This window comes from Aulostomus chinensis, chromosome 17 (assembly GCF_037954235.1).
Source record: "Aulostomus chinensis isolate RoL2024-O1b breed Wild chromosome 17, RoL_Achi_v1.0, whole genome shotgun sequence".
NCBI lineage: Eukaryota > Metazoa > Chordata > Actinopteri > Syngnathiformes > Aulostomidae > Aulostomus > Aulostomus chinensis.
In genome coordinates, this window is record NC_141336.1 from 12529629 (window position 1) to 12553026 (window position 23398).

The 23398-nt window shown below is 42.7% G+C and overlaps 2 protein-coding genes across 4 annotated transcripts in view; both read right to left on the reverse strand.

Annotated features, from left to right (window-relative positions):
* Nucleotides 1-6171: 6171 nt before the first annotated feature.
* On the reverse strand, nt 6172-12960 carry LOC147246324 (endophilin-B1-like). Of its 2 annotated transcripts, XM_086181874.1 has the most exons (11): nt 11911-12960; nt 11569-11710; nt 10113-10133; nt 9684-9812; nt 9423-9556; nt 9266-9358; nt 8810-8893; nt 8677-8700; nt 8350-8439; nt 8114-8214; nt 6172-7562 (listed from the first exon to the last, which is right to left on the reverse strand). In XM_086181874.1, the coding sequence occupies exons 1-11, from the start codon at nt 11965-11967 to the stop codon at nt 6983-6985; spliced, it is 1455 nt and encodes a 484-aa protein (XP_086038000.1). In that variant the 5' UTR covers nt 11968-12960; the 3' UTR covers nt 6172-6982. The 2 variants fall into 2 exon arrangements, with proteins under 2 accessions (XP_086038000.1, XP_086038001.1); XM_086181875.1 differs by lacking the exon at nt 10113-10133 and having other exon boundaries at nt 11911-12959.
* Nucleotides 12961-13009: 49 nt separating this feature from the next.
* Nucleotides 13010-23398, reverse strand: part of atr (ATR checkpoint kinase) — a 21237-nt gene continuing 10848 nt past the window's right edge. For both annotated transcript variants that reach the window (XM_086181873.1, XM_086181872.1), the window contains exons 25-48: nt 23253-23368; nt 23024-23144; nt 22068-22205; nt 21812-21983; nt 21560-21726; nt 20551-20715; nt 20097-20188; nt 19494-19585; nt 19073-19250; nt 18812-18997; nt 18126-18285; nt 17866-18045; nt 17628-17770; nt 17449-17546; nt 16695-16924; nt 16441-16575; nt 15891-16091; nt 15560-15703; nt 14532-14682; nt 14300-14456; nt 14058-14211; nt 13810-13961; nt 13574-13679; nt 13010-13473 (exon numbers count right to left, since the gene is read on the reverse strand). In XM_086181873.1, the coding sequence (XP_086037999.1) occupies nt 13300-13473; nt 13574-13679; nt 13810-13961; nt 14058-14211; nt 14300-14456; nt 14532-14682; nt 15560-15703; nt 15891-16091; nt 16441-16575; nt 16695-16924; nt 17449-17546; nt 17628-17770; nt 17866-18045; nt 18126-18285; nt 18812-18997; nt 19073-19250; nt 19494-19585; nt 20097-20188; nt 20551-20715; nt 21560-21726; nt 21812-21983; nt 22068-22205; nt 23024-23144; nt 23253-23368 (3612 nt within the window). In that variant the 3' untranslated portion in view covers nt 13010-13299. The remainder of the gene's footprint in view (nt 13474-13573; nt 13680-13809; nt 13962-14057; nt 14212-14299; nt 14457-14531; nt 14683-15559; nt 15704-15890; nt 16092-16440; nt 16576-16694; nt 16925-17448; nt 17547-17627; nt 17771-17865; nt 18046-18125; nt 18286-18811; nt 18998-19072; nt 19251-19493; nt 19586-20096; nt 20189-20550; nt 20716-21559; nt 21727-21811; nt 21984-22067; nt 22206-23023; nt 23145-23252; nt 23369-23398) is intronic.

The window sequence follows — 23398 nt, forward strand, 5'->3', positions numbered from 1 at the left end:
ATGTTTTACACTAAATAAACGTATTATTGTCCATCCATCTTCTTCCACTTATTCCTGTTAAGGGTCGCGGGGGGTGGGGGGTGGAGCCTATCCCAGCGGCGTTCAGGTGAGAGGCGGGGTTCATTCTGGACAGGTTGCGTATCATTGTAATCTTAATAAAGGCCTTGTTATTCCTCCAGCAAGAGGCAAACTGCAAACCCTTGCTGGGTTTTATCTACAACCACATTAGCATTGTTTCCTAAGGACGTTTCAATCCACGCACACGTTCTCTCCATCTGTCTTCCTCTACATGATGAGTCAGTTCCTCCTTGTATCATCAGTGTATCACCACCTAACCCCCCCTCACCTAAAAAAATGTGCAACATTGCAGAATTACATTTCAAGCTTGCAGTGACTACATTTTTGCCCCTCGACATTAAATTTGGTTGCTAGGTAACAACAGTGCTAAATTGACTTTGGGCCTGTGATTGTATTTCGTTGCCTGGTGACGCTAATGATAAAACAGTCAGGGAAGGAATGAGAAGCTTTTACATAGTTTGGATGACACTGTTGCTATAGACAAAAGGTCCTGGTCAACAGGTGTTGGACAGACAGCCGCAGGACATGTCAAGGTCGGAGGAAAAGACCTGACCTCTATATCCTCTGCAGACCTCCAGACGACGCTTCCTCGGCAGATGTCAGCAAGTCTCTGTCTGAGTTGGGTCTATAACAGGTGCGTTGGAGGAACCGGGACGCAGGCTGAACTTGGGAGGACGCGGGTTTATCACAGGAAGAGAGAGGGAGAGAGATAGAGAGAATATGTAGAGGAATGCAAAAAAATGTTTTTCTTTTCCTGACTATAATTGTACCTTTAAAGAGTGACTAGGATGCTTCCAGCTACGCCGTCCATTCAGAGGATAGCTAGAGGGGTATAAACGCTGGCAAGATAATACACAGGTTTCAACTTGACCTTATTGGCGTCCCTCTGAGGCTCTTCTACTTTCTACTCTCTGTTCAGGTCATCTTAGATCTTCATGTGACGCCATAACAGTTTAACATTCATCAACAGCCGCCAGACAGTTTACCACCCCCACCTGAACACCACACCTACAGAGCTGTCGCATTAAAAAAAAAAAAAAAAAAACCTTCCAGCTGGCAGTGAGGGGGAGGAGTGACGAGAGATGAAGGAAAAACATGAAAACAACAAGAAATTGGAAAGGAAACGTAGGATTAGGGAGCATGATGTACTCTTCTAATTTTGTTTTTTAAAAAAAAAGATAGAAGGGAACAGTTTTGGTTGTAACCAGAGATGCAAGGGAGGAAGGGAATGGGTGTTGTCATGAGGGGGAAAAAAAAAAACCGAAACTGACTAAAAGCAGACGATTTAAAAGCGCATCAGGATGGTACACATAACAAAAATGGGCCAGTTTATGAGTTTATGTTCTTGGGTGTTTCCTTTATTACGGCTTAAGTAGACGGGAGGGGTGAGAAACTATAAAACTGATGAATGCGGTATCACTGTGGAACAATAGAGTATAAAAATAATATAGTAGATGTATAAAGTATGGCTATGCTAGTATTTCCTTGATGATCGTGCTATGAACTAGTAAATCAATGCAGCGGGAGGTTTAGGCAGGGTTCGGCCTTGATACCGTGGAGCGTCATCGCCGCCATCATCGTCATCGTAGCACTGAGAAAACAGAGGTTGGTTGATTCCAGGTTTTTTTCTTCTCAAGCTTGTTAATTCAATATCCCTGTCCAAGTCAATACGAATGTCTCACTCTGGCGGGTATTATTAGAGGCTTCTGGGGTTGGGTTGGGTTTGTGATTGCTGTTCTCTCGCTTCACCCGCTTATTTTCTGTTTACATCAGAGGTTTTCGACTGGTGAGGCGGAGCTCCCCAAGGAGGCTCCAGAGAGTTTCATTTGGAGTTCACTGAATGGAAGTGAAGGAACGTTAATAACTGAAGGTAGAATGGTCTGAATGGATGTGATGTAGTTAAAGATGTGGAGATACACAGATGTTTTGGGGGGAATTCCACTGTTTTCCTTCTCTCCAAGGGTCAGAAAGCAAAATATAACATCTCATGGTATAAACGAGGACGCTGTTGTCATGAATTTAGTCTGAAGTTATATAAAGCAGCAATAATTGGCTAACTTGGCTCAGCAGTTAACTGTCCATGGGATAAACATGATAGTGATTCCAGACAGGTCTCCAGAGTAGGTAATATAAGGAGGGGTAAGGGGGGGCTTTTTCAAAGAAGAGGCCCCCCCATCTCAGATTTTGAAACCCCTGGTTTACATAAATAAGTGTAAAGCACTCTCCGGCCCCAGCACTCTGGTTCTTATTAAAACTGCAAAAAGAGATGAGTGGAACCTCACACCACTGCACGTGTCACATGTGTGTCTGTTCCATAGCGTTTGCGTGAAAGAGTGGACTGATGCACGCACTCAAACCCACTACAGTGTACATCCTGCATCCACAAGCTGGCACTAGAGAGCACACATGCGTTATGTGTTATGTTGCTGTACATCACGCGAAAACAACACATTGAAATTTAAAGTAAATCCAACGTTTGTTACATCAGGTTTATTTCCTCCACCACTGGGTGGCGCTAAGACTGATATTCAATTTGGAGATTGGCTTATGGACTCATGGCTCATGACCATGTGGAGTCTAGCAACAGTTATGTGTTCTCTGGCCAAATATCGTAACTGGATGGCTTGCAAGTTGTCACGGTAACAACATTTAAAGAAGACTCAAAGTCGTCGCAGTGTTCCAGCACGAAAGGCTTAAGGTGTTTCTGATCAAATTTGAGATAAATCTGGTCAATCCACCAGGAGTACGGCTTAATCCCAAACCAGCCACTACCTTGCTCTCCCTGTCTCCTCCCCCTCTGATTGCATGCTCTTATGGAAGGTCTGTCACTTAAAGGGCCATTCCAAACCAATGAGTGCTGAGGGGGAGTGGACAGTAAAACTTTTAATCAGCGTTTCCATCAACACCATTAAGCACAACAGTTAATGAAGGGTGGAGGAAACATAACATCTAAGTTCCATCTTTCTAGGTTGTTAAATATGAGTTGTGGTCTTTCACATTAACGTAACACGTATTTATTTATTTCCTAGTGCCTGAATTATGGAATATGTGGTGACGGTAAAACCTGAAAAAATATTATTTGTCCCTAATTGCACTTGACTTTATTTCATAGCAAAGGCTGTGCACGTTGTTGTGTGGATGTTTGTGGAATTACAGCAAATGTTGAAAAAAATACTAAAGCCCTCATCAGGTAAAGAACCGAGGTCTAAAAAAAAGAGAAATGCAACCAAACACGCTCGACGTAACCATGGTGACGACATCTTACTGTTCCCGAGGGGATTTGGCAACCCTTCTCAAGGAGCACCCTCCAGTGTTTTGCGAGTGTGACTTTCTATGGGGTGCCACTCTGGTGGAGGGTAAGTGGATGGGGGCTGGTTGGGGGGGGGGGGGGGGGGGAATAGGTCCATATCAGTGTCAAAATCCATGACATTTCCTGTTACCACAATGGTGGCGCTATAACGAATCTTCCAGAAAATTTAATAAAGTATCCCTCTGCACATTCTACACCCCCCCACCCCCCACCCCCACCACCACCACCACGTTTGGTGAAAATCAGTTACATATTTTTGTGAAAATATGCTGGCAGACGAACAAAAGCCGCTGAAAACCTGCCCTCCTTGGTGGAAGTTAAATATTGTACCTCAAAAAACAACAACACATTCCTATCTTTTCCCCTCAGATTGAAAAAAAGGATATCCGACAGAACATCTCCTTTTCATCCATGTTCCTTTATAACTCTTTCATCACATGACTTGCAAAAGATACCATCAGCCCTCCCTTCCTGTACCATATAGCAGCAGCAGCAGCAGCAGCAGCACAATAATATCAACTCACAAACTGGATGGGATTTTTTTTTTTAAAGCAAGGAACATGTCTGGGGCTCCCTGTATCAGTAATCAGAGCAACGGAAGCACAATCATGAGCCGCCAGGGACAGATTGAGGAGAGTCTATTCTTGTTTGGCTGAGTCATAGGAAAGGTTACAGGAGTGTAACACTGTATAATCAGTCCTGAAGCTCTGACTGTGCCTCCTTTCAGCCTCCCCTAAAATAAAGAACGGATATTAGTTGGGGTGATGTAAGTGTTAATGGTGTAATTGAACCGCGGGCCTCTTGGCTGTAGTCAAATCAATATGACACAAGTTAGACTGTCTAATCTATTTAAAAAGAATCTAACGGAGGGAAGCTGAAAAATGCCAAAATATGAGAGTGTGTGGGTTGTCTAGCAGGTCTCCTTATCCTGTTAGGATAGTCAGAAGTTTCCAAACGTGGAGCACAAGGTCTCAAGCGAGAAATTTGAACAGGAACACCTCGACGGAGAACAAAAGCCCAAAGCGAGACTTTGACATCACTGTTTCACTGACATCAGCCCAGCAAACACGTGACTCATCTAAAGGTAAGAGCAGTTTATGACCAGCAGTGGAGCGACACTGCAGCCGTCCAAAAACACATACTGGGTCAAAAAAAAAGGTGGAGGATTACATCAGCAGGCCATATTTTTGTGTTTCCATCCAGGGTCCCCACAGTGGACCCGGACCCAAAATCAACATCTGGACATGGAAACTACTGGGAGCTTTCGGGGGTAACACACTGAAGGTGAAAAGATAGAGTATGGGTGTTTAAGGGTGTTAGATGTAAAAGGGGAAACACCCACGAGTGTAGCATAAAGGTCCCATTCAGCCTGGTGTGTTTTCACCTCTGTGGACTCCCCAACTCTAAAAAACACGCTCAGTGTTTCATATGGAAAATGACATCAGCTGGAGAAACACGAGTCAAGAGGGGTTCGAGTCACACACATGTACACATATCTTTATTTGAAGGTGTTTGGTGAGCTGTAAACACAGGGGGTAGCGTGCACATGGGTCACTAACACACACACACACACACACACACACACACACACACACAGAGTGACATTTTGACCTTTCATTTTTATAATTACTATATATCAGGAATGTCAGCCAGGTCTTTCTTCTTTTGTTTCATTTTAGGGGCTTTTGAAGGAGTTATGCAGACAGACCCCTCCACAACAATTTAAAGGAACTTTGTGTGAAATACGTTGACTTCCCATGCTCCCCTGAGCCAGGCAAGGTAGATACTCTTCTCTCCTCTTTGCTGTTTTAGGGAGCTGAGACCTTTAGAATACAGCTGATTGCTAGTTAGCTTAGCACAATAAAGGGTAGAAGGAGCAGGGGCGGAGACAGCGGGGTGTCCAGAGTGGCGCTGACTGTCATTGATATCAGGTTCCCTAAACATTTATCACTTGCGTGTCCTCATAAAAAAAAAAAAGAAGACGTATATCTCACTGACTGGAACCTTTTTCAATTCTTCAAGGTCCAGTGTAGCCATAGTTTTTTTTCTCTACCCATATGAGCAACTTTGCTGCAAAACGTCATTGGGCTGGTAGATAACCTACATATATTTAAATTATGGACTCTGCCAAGTCAGACATGAAGTCTAGTTCCACCACTGAGCGAGGGAAGTCAATATATCAAAACTCACGAAACAGATTAGGTTCAGGATCTTGGCTTGCCCGGCAGTGGTCCTCCTCATCCTCTTTGTAAAGCCAGCCATGATTAGTGGCAGCCGTAGCTCTTCTGGTTGTCCATAAGTGTTTTGTTGATCGAATTTACAATGAGGCATTTGAAATGCTGTGCATGATCACTGCACCCAGTCAGGAAAGGAGTGATGTTATGTTATGTTCTAAATTAACTATGTCTCACAAATTTTTAATCAAAGTGATTGTTACGGACGGCCCTGGTTTTATTAATGCAGGCAAAGACTGTTTTGGAAAGTATTTTGGTGGAGTTATGCTAACACTTCCCACCAATTACCATTCATTGTGCTAAGCTAACTCGTCATCAGCCTAGTTTCTCTACCTGCCTCCTTGTGTAGCTCTGGGTGGAAGGAAAATAAGCGTATTTCCTTAATCATGGTATGTTCTTTTAAGAGACACCTAGTAGCGTTCACAGGTTTAGGCCTCCAGTGACTGTCTCCACCTGAGTCCCATGTTGGACGTTGCATGTCCATAGGAAGTTCTCCCTACATGTTGAGTGATTAAACTCAGGACGGACAACACAACACAAAATCTCAGTGCAAAACAAAATAGTATTTTATTTTAAGACTTTCACAGACCGACTCCACAAAGAAATAATCCACAATGAGACTTTTTTTCCCCCTCAAACTTTAACAATTAAATTCATCAAATCTCTCGTGTTACAGTCCATTTTCAGCTATTGATGATGAGCAAATGAAGATGGAGAGAGTACAGATTAGAGAATGTCAGTTGGTGGCGGATTAATTCCTATAATATAACCGATTACACACAATTACTCTTATATTGCATAAAAGAGTATGAGCTTGTCTGCTCTTCTCAAACTAATAACAGATAATCCTGGAGTTAAACTGAGGTGAGATCCAGGAGACCAGTTTTAGTGGACGTTTCTGAGGAAGCAGCTATAGTGGTCTGCTAAATCCTGGTTGTCACACGGTGAACATGAATTTATATCGTCACACACACTTGGCACAACGTTTGATTAATCCAGCATTTACTTAGTGCAAAAATAAAGATTTTACTCTACAGTTATTGACAGTAAACAAAGGTTGCAGTGACAAACAGCAGCTCTAACAGTCAGGAAGTATTACATCGACTGCCACAGTAGAGAATATTCAACAGTCATGTTCATACAACATGAACCAAATATCGACGTGGCTAAAATGACTGTGGCGCGACATCACATTTAGGTAAGTAAACACTTTCACGACCACATGACATCATCTTCCCTATGGGGCTATTTAAATTCCTTTAACACTGGCAGATCTATAAATGATTACCTCTGCTACGGGCTAATCTCTCATCTATGTTGTCAATCACAGTTTAAGCTCCATTCCAGCTCCCAGCAGACATTACTGCACCACATCCTGATTATGCGATGATGACTCCTGCTCATCTCCTCCCTCAACGGAGGGTGGCTCGCTCGGGGCTTCGCCGGTTGTCAGGGTAGCTGATGCTGCTTCAGACCCATTGGTAGTGCCACTGAATTCAGAGGGAGGGGGGCCTGGTGGACCGCCACCCGAGCCATCGGCCAGCTCACTGATAGCAGTAGTCGCTCGGTTGGTTAGCGCACCAGTGTAGCTGATGGGTGGATGATTTGCGGGGCGGCTGTCTGGATGTGATGAAGAGAAACGATCAAGTACTTGGCCGGGTGATAAACAGTGGCGCGCTGCCAGGCTGTCAGCGTTGTTGTTGTTATTGTTGCCATTTGTCTGCTTAGGTGGCGGTGTTACAGCTTTGTCAGTTCCAGGAGGTGAACTTGTGCGCCAGGAGTCTTGGTCGAAGTCTGGAAGATGGTGAACTACGACAGGGAGGGGAGTGACCTCATTTAACCCCGCAGGCTCATTTGTTACATGGTTGCTTGTCGACGACACATTTACTGAATTTGTAAGAGCTGACTGCCAGTTGTTGGAGTAAAGGACTGATGGAATGCTGCAAAAGCAAACAAAAATCAAGTTGTTAACATGACTTCTTTCATTTTAAGAATGATTTCCAAAAGTTTACTTTTCACTGTCAGACCAGATGCACTGGAGGTGAGGTTCATACTTATTTCCATGACTTTTCCACATCTTTAAGAGAATTTTTCACCACCACACAGTTTATGAAACAACCTAGGATAGTTTACGACAAGCTGTGTGGATTTATATAACAATTACAACGAGAATTTGACAGAAAATCATCATCAACCAAATCATGACTATATACTATAGTTTTCATGACTATATGAATCCTGCTGACGTTAAGTTGAGAACCATTTTGCACACTGAGTTTACGCCTACTAATCTTGACTCTCCTTTTGCCTGGAAGATCATTTTGCCACCTGGGTTATGAAATAAAAAAAAGCCTTCAATCCTTCGTTGTAATAACTTAATTTTGCACTCCTTAATTTATGAGGATGCTTAATGTTTTCTAGGGAGATAAAAAAAACAAAACAGTTCAGCTCATGTCTGATTCAGATAAAGAATGTGGGCAACTACGCCAACCTTGCCAGTTGTCTCTGCAGCTCCTGTGCATGCTGGTTGCACTGAGCGTAGTAACACGTCTGAGCCTCCACAAAGTCAGTCAGGCTCTGCATGTGGCTGATCTGACGAGACACACAAGCAATTTATTCAGGTTCCGAATCAGAAAACAGTGTGGCGTTAAAAGGGCTCCATTACATGGTTACGCACTAGACAGGATCTTACTTTCTGTCTGTTTCGTTAAGCGTGTTTATACATACGTGTGTGTTACTGATCCCTTCCAGAAGCTGTCTTGTACTTTCAGACTGCCGGTCAAATAAGGATTGGCAGATTCTCAGCTCCATCTCTGCCTACACACACACACACACACACACCCACACAAACAATCATCGTTCCAAAGAATCATCATCATGTTCAAAACTCCTGCAGTTCTTATCCAAATGATCCAGACAGAAAATCAAAACCGAACGACTGGCTATATTTGTAGCAGTTATTTATAACTGCTGAAAGTGATACAAAGACTTCCTGGGACACTGTGGGAGGAATGTTTGACATCTTGCGTACATTCAAGATGAAGACGCTCTCACCTGAGAGATTTCCTGAGCCCACATCTGATTCGACGAGAGAGAGAGAGAGAGAGAGAGAGAGAGAGAGAGAGGACAACGACTCAGTGAGAGAGTTCAGCTGTGCCATCAATGTGCTTTAGAGACAACTACTAACCTTCAGCCATTTGACACGCAGGAAGCTGAACATGTAGGACACGTGGGACAAGTAGTCGTCCTCCAATGGGTTTGCATTCATTTTCTGTAAAAAAAAGACAGAACAGAGGCTTTGACTGCAGCTGAGTTGAAGACTAACATTATAATACTGTATATTTACAACCGTTAAACATAATTTGCTGTCAATAAACAGCAGACTGAACCTTAAAAAGACTCTTCCAGAGAGACTTGTTGCCGTTGCTAGCATTGCATTGTGGGATATTTTTACTTGATGCCGTATACTTTGCCTGCATACTCTCATATTTCCTCTAAAGTAGTATGCAAATCACATACTATAGGTCTCATATTAAGAAATAAATAAAATCTCACGTGCAATTTTTTGTATAATAGGCGGCATTTTCGGGTGGAATTATGAGTTAAGAAGTTAAAATGATCACCAGACAACACGTTAACTCACTCTGGACTCTTGATCGGCCTCATGAGCTTTTCTTAGCCTGTTCTTGGCGATGTCCAAGTCCAAACGCTTATTCAGCAACATCCTGCACTCATCCTGTGAGCACAGACACAAAGTATGAATCATGTGTAGCCACCGTAGCCGTTCATGTGTACGTTACCTGTATGGCTCTGTATTCCCCGACGCTGAAACGTCGCAAAGGATTGAGAAAGTGGATGTTAGAGCTTTGGACAAACTTCCTGTCTGCCTCACCGAGCAGCTTCTGAGTCTCTCCACACCTGAGCAGCGCAGTGCCTGAGCACACGAAACAGATTGCAATTTATAAAACAATACACATAAACAATGTTCATGTATTTTCATACGCAGAATTGTTATCTTGCATTTGTGTTTTTCACTGCACTTCTTATCCACATCCACTCACCATAAGGTGTATTGGTTCCCATCTCCAACCCAGCTTGAGTCATTTGATCCCCCAGTACCTCTTGGGTACGAGGCCGAGGCGGGGTGCTCCAGTCCAGATGCTCATACAGTCGGTCCTCCAAACGTGCTCCTGCACATCAGGAGGTTAAGGAGTTGGAACACAAAATGAACATTTTGTTTAATGAGAAAACTTGACTTGATGAGTACTGAAAACCAACATTCAATATAAGTATGTGAAACAAAACATCAGGCAGCGGCTTGCAACAGATGGCCCTCACTAGAAGCCCACGCAGGGGAGAGGTAAGCAGAGCAGATTCTACCAGCAACAAGACATGATCTACAAATGCATCCTGCAAACTGAATCATAACTACAAGAGAGTATTGTTTTTGGCAGCGGATTAAAGATCTTATTTGATAGATAACAAATCACCTCCACTGATGATTCCATTAGCTGAGCAGATGGGATTCAAACAGGTGCAATAATTACCAGACACGTTCATCTGAGCAGGCCGATTAGTGTCAGAGCAGAAGTGGGTGTATTTAACATGGAGCAGAAGAGGCGGGGCTCAAGTACCACAAGACATTAGTACTCATTTGGTACAAATATACTGTAGGTAGGGTTTCCCGTGTTCACGAGGAACATTCAGGAGGAAAACGTAATCATTTAAACTCACGTTAGACCAATCATTTATCTACACCCACAAGTATGATAAAAAAATATAGGTTAAAAATATTCAGGTAAAAAAGACCTTTTTTTTTAAACAGATCATAGGTCAGAAAAACACATACTTGGAGTGGTTTTAAAAAAACAACAACTGAAGTCCAAATGACCTTTATTGTTTCAGTGCACCGAATCAATTCTGACATTTTTTTTAAACTGTAAAATATCTTGCCTTTTATTTGTCACAACTGTTTAAAAAACACATTAGAGGAACGACTGGAAAAATCTTTTTTTTTTTCAGTCAATATTTTGACTGATATTATGATACTGGAATGTTCCCACTACCTGATCGATATCACCCTCAAAAATCTGTATCAGTCGAGCCCTCGTATTCGAAAAACCTTCAATAGTCTAAAAAAAATACATTGTACTAACAAATGCTGAGGTATTTGGTATACCTGTGAAACTGCTACTATGTTTACTGCCGACATCAAATACAAGAGTGAATTAGAGGTTGAGAGATTTTTTTTTTTACAAATACCAGCAAATATTTTCATCTTTATTCCTTTGCATGAACAAAATTTATTTATTTTATTCTGCAGCCATTTGGTCCACTCCACTTGGTTTGTTGTTTTTTTGGTATATTGAAGTAATACCTTGTTTTATATTCTGTGACTGGACCCCAACTCTCCCTGTTAAACACTTTGTTTGTTTTTTTTCCAGGAAGTTTTGCTTGATGATCTGAGGATGGCGAACGCTGCACTGTGTGCAGATTGTGAAGGCCCTCAAGGCTGTTTAGTTATGTTGGGTGTTAAAAATAAATTCTGATTGATTGATTTATTAATATACATCATTTGAGTGAATTTATAAAAAGGTATTTATTTATATTTAGAACAACACTCGTGCACTTTTTATACTCTTATGAATAGATAGCTAGATTCTCTCTTTTGCTCTCTCTTTTTTTTTTTATTCCATATTTCTTCTTTATACTATTTATCTTAACTACATTTTCTGTACTTGCATGAGAGCACCTGTAAGAATTCCCCCCTGGATCAATAAATATTTGTGATTTAACCTCAATAATGAAGTAATGGCTCTCTGTGACAGTGTCAACCGCGGACAGTTTCTTTGTACAGGCAGAATGTATGGCTTGTACAGGTTTTATTACAAACATTTTGACAGGAATGAAATATGTCTGAATAAATAAGTGACTCGCTAGCCTCACCCGGGTTGGGCTGCAGTAACACCTCGGTCTGAGAGATGATCTGGTCCGTCCAGGTCTTGGTCTTATCTGCCAGGGTCTGCAGCTCCTCCAGACCAGGGTCCAGCTCTGTCCTTTCCGCATGGCCGAGACTCTCCTCCGTGTACTGGGACGAAAATATAGAATAAAACGTCACATACAGCTGAATAAATAAGATAACATGTAGAGCACGCAGGTAAATAGTGTTGTCCTTAATTAAATGAAAATTACAGCCATTAAACAGCACCGGACAGGAAGGTGACATTAGGAAATGTTACTTTCGTATCGAGCAAGTTATAGATTCTTGTTTACAGGAAGCTTGTGTACCTGAACGGCCCGGTTGATGAACTGACCAGCATCCGCAGCAAACCGCGTCAAGTCCATGACGACGTCCTCAAGGTCGCGCGCAACTGTCCCCGGTGGCCCCACGAGACATAAACAGGTTCCACAGCATTAAGCTTGGTTAGTCCTTGAGCTGGTCCTGGAAGACCACCGGCGGTCGGCTGACATGGCCACGACCTCAAACACTAACCTCCACCCTCCACAAATGACAAACGCCGCACCTTGAGTTGTTGTCCATTTATCCTTCGGTCACGTCCGGTGACAAGGCGGTGGTGTTATACTTCCTTTTAATACCCAGTCTACGTCTCTCGTTAGTTTCGGCTGTGACTTGGCTAATTTCACTACACTCGACGTGTTATACGGTTTAATACTGTGGATTTAAATAGTACAAATTATCGCGTTAAGCTTTTATTTTGTTGCCAACAGCGGAAGTGGCGTAGAATTATGTTTCTTTATTTCAAATAAAAGATATTTATAACAGCTAAATAGCGTAAAATTGTGCATTAGCATACTTAATTGGTTTTAACTGTGTGACAGAAGCCACAAACGCGTCGAATAGCTCTAATTTTTAAGAAAAGGTTAAGCAGGACTTCCGCTATTGCTTTCAAAATAAAAAAGCACCATTAGCATAAGCCACCCATCGACAAACATGAGCAGAAAACAAACAAGTTAAGCTGCATAGGAGCTTAGTTGGAGCTCTTCAGGCAGTATTTTCCAACAGAGAAGCTCCAGCACAATCATGCAAAGATGAGTAATACTGCAAAAAGGCCAAAGTAATTGATCCTATTCCTCCTGCATTACCAGCATCCACTCAATGTATGTTTGGAAGTCTTCTGATTTGAAAGAAGTAGTGTCTCCAGCGTCAATCAAAACGCAAGCTGCAGCAGTAGCCATGCATTGACAAAAAGAAGAAAGGTAATAACCAAATATACAGCCACTTTCTGAGTGTCTGAACTCATAGCTGCGCAACAAAAATTCTGCTCACTTAAAGTAACACTGTCACATCCTTCATATTAACCTCACCCACAGTTCTGCAGCTTCTTAAGGCGAACAAAATCTTGACTCCAATTGGTGCTTCTGTGAGGAAAAGAGAGCTGATTGGACCACTCGGGTGGATTAAACCAAACCGGTGACGGTATGACTCCCACAATGGATCTACCGGAGGGTTAAGAGATTAAAGGAGACTTCTCCACAGACACATTAACCTTACAAAAATAGTGCAAAACACATATTTTATTACAAGAAAATATACAAATAATTGTTTCTTGAAAACGGGAACTTATTAATGGAATTAACAGATGAGACTTGTTGATCTGTTGACTGATCCAAGGAACGTATCCCCAATAATCCTGTAACTGTGATAGAAGGTGTGTTTTACAGATAGGGCCCCCAGCCCAGATACATCTGACACAGCAGTTTGTCATCGGTGGCTTCCTGTATGAGATAGTGGACGTGTCCTTCTATAGACAGAGGTAGACCCAGCACTTTATTCCTGCTCTTGATCACTCCCTGCAGACGCTGCTCAATGTCACACACGTGGGTTTTGGCCTGATAGAAGAGAGAGAGAAGAAATACTAAATACTGAAGTGATATTTTCACAGTTAAAAAAAGTAATATTTAAGTATAAGTACAAACGTAGGCACCACACCTTTTCATTAACTATCTCTCCGGTCTCATTAGCCTGAGCTTTGGAAAGTCCTTTGCCTTGTTTACTCCACTCCACCAGTGGGTCATGGAGGAAGGTCTTCAGAACACTGGGAGAAAAAAAAAACTATTTGAATTTGAAAAAATTCTGCTTGCTATGTCTGTATTTCCATAAATGGAGGAGTCAGAAATGGGTCAGCGAGGGTGGTGGTGGGGTGTCCATTGCCATAAAGTCTGTACCTCATCAGTGGCTCTCTCTGGTCCCTCATCAGTCTCAGTGTGACCTCACAAGCCTGCCTGAAGAGCCCCTCTGTGCCCATGGGTCCCATAGCATGCACCATATTTTGGGTCAAACGGAAAGGAACCACCTCAGGAACATCAAATGTCTCCCCCTAGTGGAGAGGAAAAGAGGATGCACGAGAGAAAAAGGAATATTGTATATGGAACAAGTTGTAGTATTAAGTACCCCACAATAATTCAAGACAAACCTTGTTGAAGAGGCAGTTGAAGTCAACGTGAACACACTCCCCTGTGAAGGAGTCGAAGAGGATGTTCTCTCCATGGCGGTCTCCCAGACCCAGGATGTAGCCCACCATGGACATCACAGCAGTGGAGCGGCAGTATGCAGAACGACTACTGTACCTGAGAACGAATCAGCAGAATTATTTTCACAAATGTAATGTGGTGCCTTCCACGGACACACAAGACAAAACAGAGGACCGGGTGGTACCATGATGTCGGATCGGGAAAGGTCCGGAGGAACCACTCGTAGAAGACAGGAAGGTGTCGAGCACACAGCACCTCCTTGTGTATTCGTAGTTTTTCCTCAAAGGGAGCTGTTTTAGGGAGTATCAGCTTTCTCAGCTCTTTACCTGATAAATAGATACCTGGAACACACAAGGATAACACAATTACATTTTCATCATACTTTGCGAACACTTCACCTCGTTGAACGCGCGTACCTCTCTCCTTGTAGAGTTTAGTGAGAATGTGGCGAAGTCCTGCAGTGTTGTTGACCCACTCGATGATGCCGCACTCCTCGTTGAGGGGGATCACAGCGTAAGTTCGGATGTGTAGCTCCCTCCGCCTCGACTCCGCATCTTTACGTAGGCACTACGCACACACACACACACAGAGCATGTAACTTACACGATTTGTTCTGTCTCTTCTGCAGTAACATATTTTTCAATGCAATCTATTTGAACCCTCACAACAAATTGATACTATTTTTTTAAAGGTAGCAAGAAAACAAAAGATCAACCACATTCTAAAACATCTAGATAGAAAAAAAACCCTGTAAAATATAAAATACCTTTTTTGACAGGATGGGATCTCATGAACATAAAAATACTACGAGAACAAATCAGCATCAAATTAGATCTTCACCTTTTTAACTGTGAGAAGAACGATTCCATGACTGTTTCCTTATTTTATGGGGTGTTGAAAAGGCAGATAGTACAAATCTATATTTATAAAGGGACAATATGTGTATGTACTATACATGACTTATTAAGAAAAAAAAGTCTGTGCCATAAAAATACTTCTCCCTTCCTCTCTAATACATTTAGGTGTAAATGCCCATATAAATGTAAGGAAATAATGGAGGGCAATGTAGGTTAAAATCTTTGTTTGTGTGGATATAAATAGTGATATGAATATACGCACTATATTCAAGCCATCATCCCATACTGAATTGAATATAATTAAAGTGAAATGGTGTTTGCATTTTTCCTGGAAAATGAAAAGGCGATTTCATGTACTTCTTAGGAAATGTTGTATAGATCTTGATAGATGTTTTCTGGCCCATTCACTGTATTTCTTTTTCATACTTTAATGTGTAAGGAGTAATTGTCAGATTTTGGCCTCTCAAAGTCTAAGAGTTATTTAGTATAGATCTGTGATGAGCTATTAATTCTGCTGTAGTCAACAGGAGGTCAGAATATACAACAGAGTGGGGACAAGATCAATCACAGCCAAGATGGATACACACCTTGTTAATGAGGCAGTTGAACTCCATGAGTCGACAGTCTTTCCTCAGGTCATCTTTAGGTTTACACATCATCGTGTAGCTCCGCCCATCTGACCCCTTCAGACTTATCTTCTTAGGCTTCTGTAAGGAGGCCAAGATCTCCACCTACAACAACACATGTTGATGTAAATAGTGTTGATTACTTTTGTCTTGATTTGTTTTTAAACCATGTCAAATTAACAATGTTCTTTGCCTGAAAATTGTCCTTGCAGCTGCATTTTGTGAGCAACAACAGATAAAGTTTAAAGTATTCTCCATTTTTGTTCTTCTGACGACTAAAACTCTGCCTTACAGTGTCTTCAAAGCCATCCAGGTAGGCCCAGTGTCCAGGAAAGGCGTCATGCGTTGTATTTTCCCCTCCAGTAGAAGGCAGTGTGGGGATGAGGACCAACTGTAGCGGGATCAGGATCTGGCTGAAGGTGGCTTCCTCCACCAGACGCTTTAACTGCTTGAAGTGAACGCTCATGCTCAGGATGGTGCTGTTACCATCCACCTGGGGAAGAAAAATTTTAAAATTGATTTGTTCATTCAGCACATCCTTCTACAATCCACTGCTGTCGTATCTCGTCCAAGTCAAAGGGATCAGTGCACTGTTTATTTCATCTAATCAGCAAACAGAATGTGGGTTTATGAAGTATGATAACAGATAAACCTTTAAGATTCTGCACATTAACAACTCCGATCCCAAGATGGCATTTATTAAACGGATAGCGTCGTGAAAAAAGAACACAAAAAAATTCAGAGAAAGAACTTCTCAACTTTTACTGTGAATTACGAGTTGTGACTTCATGACAAGGGAAGACTGATGAAAGTCACATAATTTAGCGTGGATCACAAGATACCGGCTTGTTGCAGAGCTCCAGCAGCTTGTCAGTCAGCCTGTTGGCGTCGCCGATGAATTTCTCCAGCGACTGTTTGAGGCTGATGGCTTTCTTAAGAATCTGGTTGCAGCGGTTCATACGTGTGGGGTAGGACGACTGGTAGAAAACAAACACACAGTCAGGACGTGTGAAATTATTCTCGTAAAAAAAAAAAAAAGGAGACGTGTGTGTCTTCGTAGGTGTTGGAATAACGACGTATCATGTAACACAATCACCTTGGAGACCGCCGTCATTAGCCACATAGCCTGCTGGGGGTACGCCAGGAAGACTTTGGCCACGATGGTCATGAGGACGGTGAAAACCTCGTCGCTGGAGTGACAGACCCTGGAGATGAGCTGGGAGAAGGCGGTCAGGAACTGGTACGGCGCCAAGTTAGCGCAGTGTTCACTCATCACCGTGTTGATTTTCCCCAGTTCCTGTCGCATTTGTCTGTCTGCTCGGCTGGCTGCAGCAGGGAGAGATGTGTACTGTAGGTCGTGTTTAGTGTTTACATCATGCATGCCAACATCTCCTGTATGACAATCTGGAAACATCCTTAAACCTAGAATGAAGAATAACCTTATATTGTATATAAACAGATGATTCTGTCAAAATGAGAGAACACACATATAATCTAGGTAAAGCTCTTTGTAGGTTAACATGCAAATGACATGTACGTATGTGTTTGTGATTCATGGCGCATTAAAAATGGTCGCGACCCATTCACCTGGCCACGAGCTGTCTCCTTTCAGTGTTTCTTCTGTGTTGCAGGAGTCTGACATCATCGGAGACTTCATTACCCGTGTAAGTTGATTTAGCCAGAAATAAACCATTATCTTTGGATGCTCGATTCTTTGAACTGTCCCAGTCTCTGAGTCAGTCTGTGACTGAGTGGACAGGTTTATCTTGGCGATTAAGACCGCTGTGATTTAGACAGGAAATACATTTATGCTCATAAACTCTGTGCATCCACTTTTATTAACCACCCACCTTTCTCACACTCACACACTTTGGCTCCAAAATCAAGCCAGAGGGAGAGCATTCGAGGCATGGCCTGATAGATGTACTGGTTCCCATACTGCAAGGCTCTGGGTTGACAAAGACAGTTTCAGCTTTCATCGTAGTTTAGAAGTTGTGCAAGAGCAGGAGAACATTCATTCTTTTCTTACTTTCCAAAGTACGTGACAATGTATCTGATGAGGTTCCCCTGTTTCTCCAGCTTGTTATCAGTCACCATGGGCATCACTTTGTCGTAGTACTTAGCAAGATAGAAGTTTCCGTCCTCCCATTCTGGAAGGAGGTTGGTCACATCCTAAAAAAAACAAAAACGCATCATGTATTGATATTATCCATATAGTTACAATTCAGTTTTTGAGGAACAGAGGTTTATCCCTTCTTCAGTGAGACCTTGTACACTTTCATGATGGCGTTGGATTCAAAGTTGGCCGTCTCCTCCATGAAGCGTCCCACCAGCAGCATGGCCTTGCCTTTCGTCTGCTCACTGCGAGGGTCATTTTCCGGCTGATCGTCGGGGAAACACTGGGCCACGCCCTTCTGCAGCACGATCAGAGCCTGATGGACGTCACCCTGACGACGGACCGAGGCCATGTCAATGTCAATACATGTCAAATTCAGTTCAATTAAAGATTCATTTGCTGGTGCTCTACCTTGGACCAGAGCCACTTGGCCTTCTCTGTGACCAGCTCAGCCAGGTGTGTGTTCTCCGCATTCAGCAGAGCGTTGAAAGCAGTCTGGTGGTGTCCAGCTTTCCTGGCCACTCGAGCACTCTGCAGCCAGCACTCACCCACCAGCTCCTTGCTCGTTGGCCTGTGAGGTAAACATTGTTTTAATCCCATTATAGCCGTTTATATTTTTCAAAATATTGTCTTTTTATTACATTTTAACATAAAAACAAACTGCTGTCTCACTCGCCATTTGAAATCGAAATGTATATTAGGACGTTAGCAGGCAAATAAAAATACACCTAATTTTTGCGGCAAAAAAAAGTTCTATTTCTGTTAAAAAAAAAAATCTCTTCATGCAAGACAAAATGTACAGGCAGTTTTACCTACAACTAGACAAATACTCATTAAACCCAACCACAAAAAAAATCTCAACATGGAGTTTTACTCTTCTGTTCAGTACAATAATCTGCCAGTGGAGTAGGCTGAAGTTTTCCTAAAATCAAGTCCCTTCATCTGAGATGCTACACAGCAATTTTATTTTTATGGCACTGAATCACAAAACAAGTTTTATCATGACACTTGTGATAAAGCAGGTCCAGTAATATTCTATAACCTGATTTAATTTAAAGAGAGTCAACATTCAAGACTATGTTTTTTTTTGTGCTCACGTTGTTCCCAGGCTGAGCAGGGCTCGACGGAGGGCCAGAAGCGGCTCCTTGGCCCTAAAGGACTTCTGGGTCATCTCCAGGCGATCTGACCAATGAGAAGGCAGCTGGCTGAGGCTGGGGGTGCAACCATCCTTCTGTTTCTGGAGCTCAGTAAACGTGTGCTCCAACTCGCTGAGCATGTGGAGCCTAGACACAAAACCAGGGATTAAACAGGTCATGTTGCTGGAGGTGACTGGAGAAAGTAAACCATCAGCGACAGACCTGACGATGTACTCGTATCCTCTCTGATAGGTTCCGCACTCATAGCTGGCAGCAGAAAGGGGGACCACTTGCTCCTTCCTCACCAGCTTCAGCTTCTCATAGAAACTCTCAGCATCCTGTTTCTTGGCTACCAGCAGCAACTGGCCCAGACGTACGCCCCAGGTACTGGACTGGCGCTCTGGAGACAAGTGAAACCAGTATGTTATTGCAGATCGCTGGTTTGTTATTTTTCTACCTTTTTGAGCAGATTCCTCTTAGTACTTAGAACTTTCCTCCTACTGGTGCAATGCTGCAAAAAGGTGACGCATTTGAGGCGATGCAGGAACAAGTGTAACAAACAGACGACAGAACACCAAAAAAACATGGCGACAACACTGATACAAGTCTATTTATTGCACGAGGAATTCATCCGTTTCATTACCTGAACTCAAATAATCCTCCAGCAGGTCCCATTTACCGAGCTTCCAGGCCGCCTCCACTCTGTAGGTGTTCAGCTCCGACTTCCATTGCTGCCTGAATGTGTACGTAGTTCAGGATTTATGCACGACTTAATTAAGGAATTTCATTGACTTTTAAATGCCTCTGAGGGAAATTTGAATGACCGAATAATCTCTGACGCACTTATCGACTCTACTCTAATGGGCAGGTTTTTGTGAAGTGAATTTCCATAACTCCCCCTCCCCAAAAAATTTCCAGCTGGACTTATTTTTCAAACATTTTTTTGAGGTCTCAAAATTGCTGTTTTCAATTCTAGGACCTTTCCAGGCTTTTTCGTGAGAGTTTGATGACTCGTACCTGAATTAAGTGGAACTAATTACTCTGATTAGCAAGCATCATAAAAGAGAGTCAGAAATGCGGCGTTTGATGATCTTAACTTGCATTTCTTACCAGTGTTATGCCACAAGGTGTCTGTGAGCATAAACTAATGGATTCCTCCTTAACTCACCCTAAAAGTGGGTGACTGTGTGTGTGTGTGTGTGCGTGCGCACGCGCAAGTGCGTGCACGTATGTGTGTGTGTCTCACTTGTTGGCCAGAACTCCATTAACCTGGGTGATGACTGTGGACAGCTGTCCCAGGCCGAGCATTGAGGTCATGACTCCGTGATAGTGACCGATCTAGACAGAGAAGGATGATGATCATGGACGAAATCAATAAAAGTGACAGCACGCTGCGGTTTTTCATGTTGACAGAGTAGAGAGGGAGGTGATGTTGTGAGCAGCAATATCTGGGTTGGTTTGAAACCTTTTTCAACTGTCTATCGTGAAAAAAAAAGTGGTTTTAAGTTGCCTCATCCTATTACTAAGAATGCAATGAATGAATGAAAAGTAACGAGGGACGGTGCAAAAAACCATATCATCTACCAGTCATCTTTTCATTGTGAAACTAAACACAAACGACAAAAAGAAATACATAAGTTTTCATGTCAGTTAGGTGAGTGTGTGTGTGTGTGTCTCTGTGTGTGTCTCTGTGTGTGTACCTGGTCTGACTCCAGTTGTATGGCCCGGTCATAGCAGGCTGTAGCATCCCTGAGCAGGCCGATACTCTCATGCTCCAGTATCTGTTCCCGTAGCGATGGCTCCTCCCTCCTCAGGGCATTGACCCCCCTCACGCCGTCAGGTTCGTGTATCGCGGCGTACAGCGTCTGTAGCAGCAGGTCAGCAAACAAACGTCAGCTAAGTAGAAAACAAGAACACTAAAATAAATAACAACCCATTAACCATGAATGTCACTTCTCAGGATGATTGACATGCACTAGTAGTTACCCCGTTGCTGCAGATATGTCAGCTTCGCATCAACGATGGGAATATCCCGTTCCAGGGGAGTACAGAAATTTACTTTACTACTCCTTTTCGTTCATGTAAACTGAGTAGTTAAATAAATAACAGATGGAAATCATTTTTCTGTTTGTTTTGTTTTCACTTCCCATTGTTCACCTACTATTATTATTATCTTGATTTCATTTTTTTAATATTTCTACATTGTCATTTACACGATCGCAATAAAGATATATCAAATCGTACATCATTTGAGTCCTGTGAACTCACTGCCATGGTCAAGACACCGGTTCGTGATGATCTAAGCTTTGTGACGGTTATACTGATGGAAGTAGCCATCAGAAGATGAATAATGCAAATCCAAGCCACAATCTCCCATCTTAGCTGATAGGAAGCAGCGCCTGGTGTGGTCCTCTACTGTGGCCCATCTGCTTCAAGTTCCATGTGTGGTGCTTTCTCTTTTTTTTGACCGTTCACCGTAAACCCTCGAGGTGGTTGTGTGTGAAAATCCCAGTCAAACGGTGGCGTCTCTCATACTCAAGAGTCACATAGATCACCTTTCTTCATGTCCATATGCCTAAATGCACTGATTGTTGCTGCCAAGTGATTGGCTTGATTCGATTTTAACACAAACAAGCAGCTGAACAGGTTTACCCAATGATTTAGCCGGTGAGTGCGGATGGGCCAAGTGCTCAAACACACTTGTCTTACCTGCAGGAAAGTGAGGTGATCCTGGATGTTTTCTTTATTTTCTAAGATGTAAGCTTCAAAGTGCATGAGGGCGCGAGTGTATGCTTTGGAGCGGAGGGAGGCCTTTGCCATAACATCCTGCGGAATCCCCTTCAGGAAGGCCACCACACGCAAATACTCGCCACTTTCTGCAACAGCGACATTCCGTATTTTTGTTTATTTTACTTCTAACTTGGAGGATAAGTGCACTTAAGAACGATTCATTCTGATTACCGTTGTGTTTGGGTTTGCCGTAGAGGATGTGACGGCTCCACTGTGTGAGATGAGACAACATGCTGAACACAGTCTGAGTGCTGAGCTGCGATAGGCTGGAGGCCGTCTCCTGGACACGCCCTGCTCCTTGTCCATCACCTTCCGTCAGCACCGCCAGCATCTCCTCCGTCACCTGGAGGAAGACGTGATGTTTTGTGTGTGTGTGTGTGTGTGTGTGTGTGTGTGTGTGAGTAGTGTGTGTATTCATGACTCATACCTCCTGTTGCTCTTCAGGTGTGCAGCCCAGCAGCATGTAGAGCAGAATATGAGGCAGCAGGTAGATGGTGACCTTGTAATCATGTTTGATGATGAAACTGCAGCAGGTGAACACCTTACTTGACAACTCATGTCTCACCTGGAACACAAAGAAGAATTTTTCCTTAAAAAAAAAAACACAGCCCGAAGGACAAATTAATGCAGTCAGGAAAAAGATTAAAAACACAAGACTCTTTCTTTTTTATGTTGTTTTCTTTAATCCTGTAGGACTTTCCAATCAGTGATGATGTGTTATTTGAATTTTAAAAAAATAGAGAAACTATATGGTGCTCAGCAGGAACATGTGAAATATAGTTTCTTTTTTTGTGTGTGTTTCTGTGCTGATGGTACATATTAATATTCTGGTAGCAGATTTGTTTAACTTTTTTTGGGGCTTTTGCGACTCTTTATAACGTCATGCCATTATAGCAGCATACTTACTCAAACAACTACGATTTTGGGGGAAAAAAACAATACCAATTACATTTTAGCTTCCACAACAGCCTTTAGACTTCTGTAAAAGTATGAAATTTGCTCCAGTATAATGGAATTGAATATATATCATTTAAATTTGCAAGAGCTCTCATGCTAAACCAGGAACACGGCCAGAGAAAGTATGATTGGAGCACATAGATCACCTTAAAAAAAAGGGATCTTTATTTGGTGAAATCAAGACAGTGTCAAAACCTCAGAGATCTAAAGGTATTCCGTGAGCTCTAGTCAGCTCCTACTCTGATATGTCACTCTAGTTGGTTGTCTGTCTCTGTTTGATATCCACTTTTTCCAAACAGAATTGTTCCTATAATCGTTGTCTTGTCTTTTGTAACGTCACAGTTTAACAAAGTCACAGGTTACAATGTGGACTAAAAATGTGCTGTAGGTAATCAGAGCTATGTGAGAGTTGACAGCTGGACTGACTTTGCTTATGAGGTATCCGGCCCATGTGGCTGACCAGTCCGAGAACTTGCTGCCTCTGTTGCTAAGATACACTGGCTTCCTCAGCTTAGACCAGTTCACCTCCTTCTGACTGCTCTTGTACCTGCAGACAGAGATGGAGGCGATCGAAGAGATGGGTTGACCGGAAGAGAGAAAGATCAGGAGGGAGAGGAGTATTCTTGTCTGTTTATGTGTATTTAAACTTACATACCTGCTGTTGAGGTGGGGCTCCAGTATTTCTTGGATCTGCTCTGGGAATCTCCTCCAAAGACGACGGCCTGGTGTATCAGTTCGGCCCTCCCGACATTCAAAAATGGAGAGAAGCTCCTACAGTGCACAGGAATGAACATGATACAA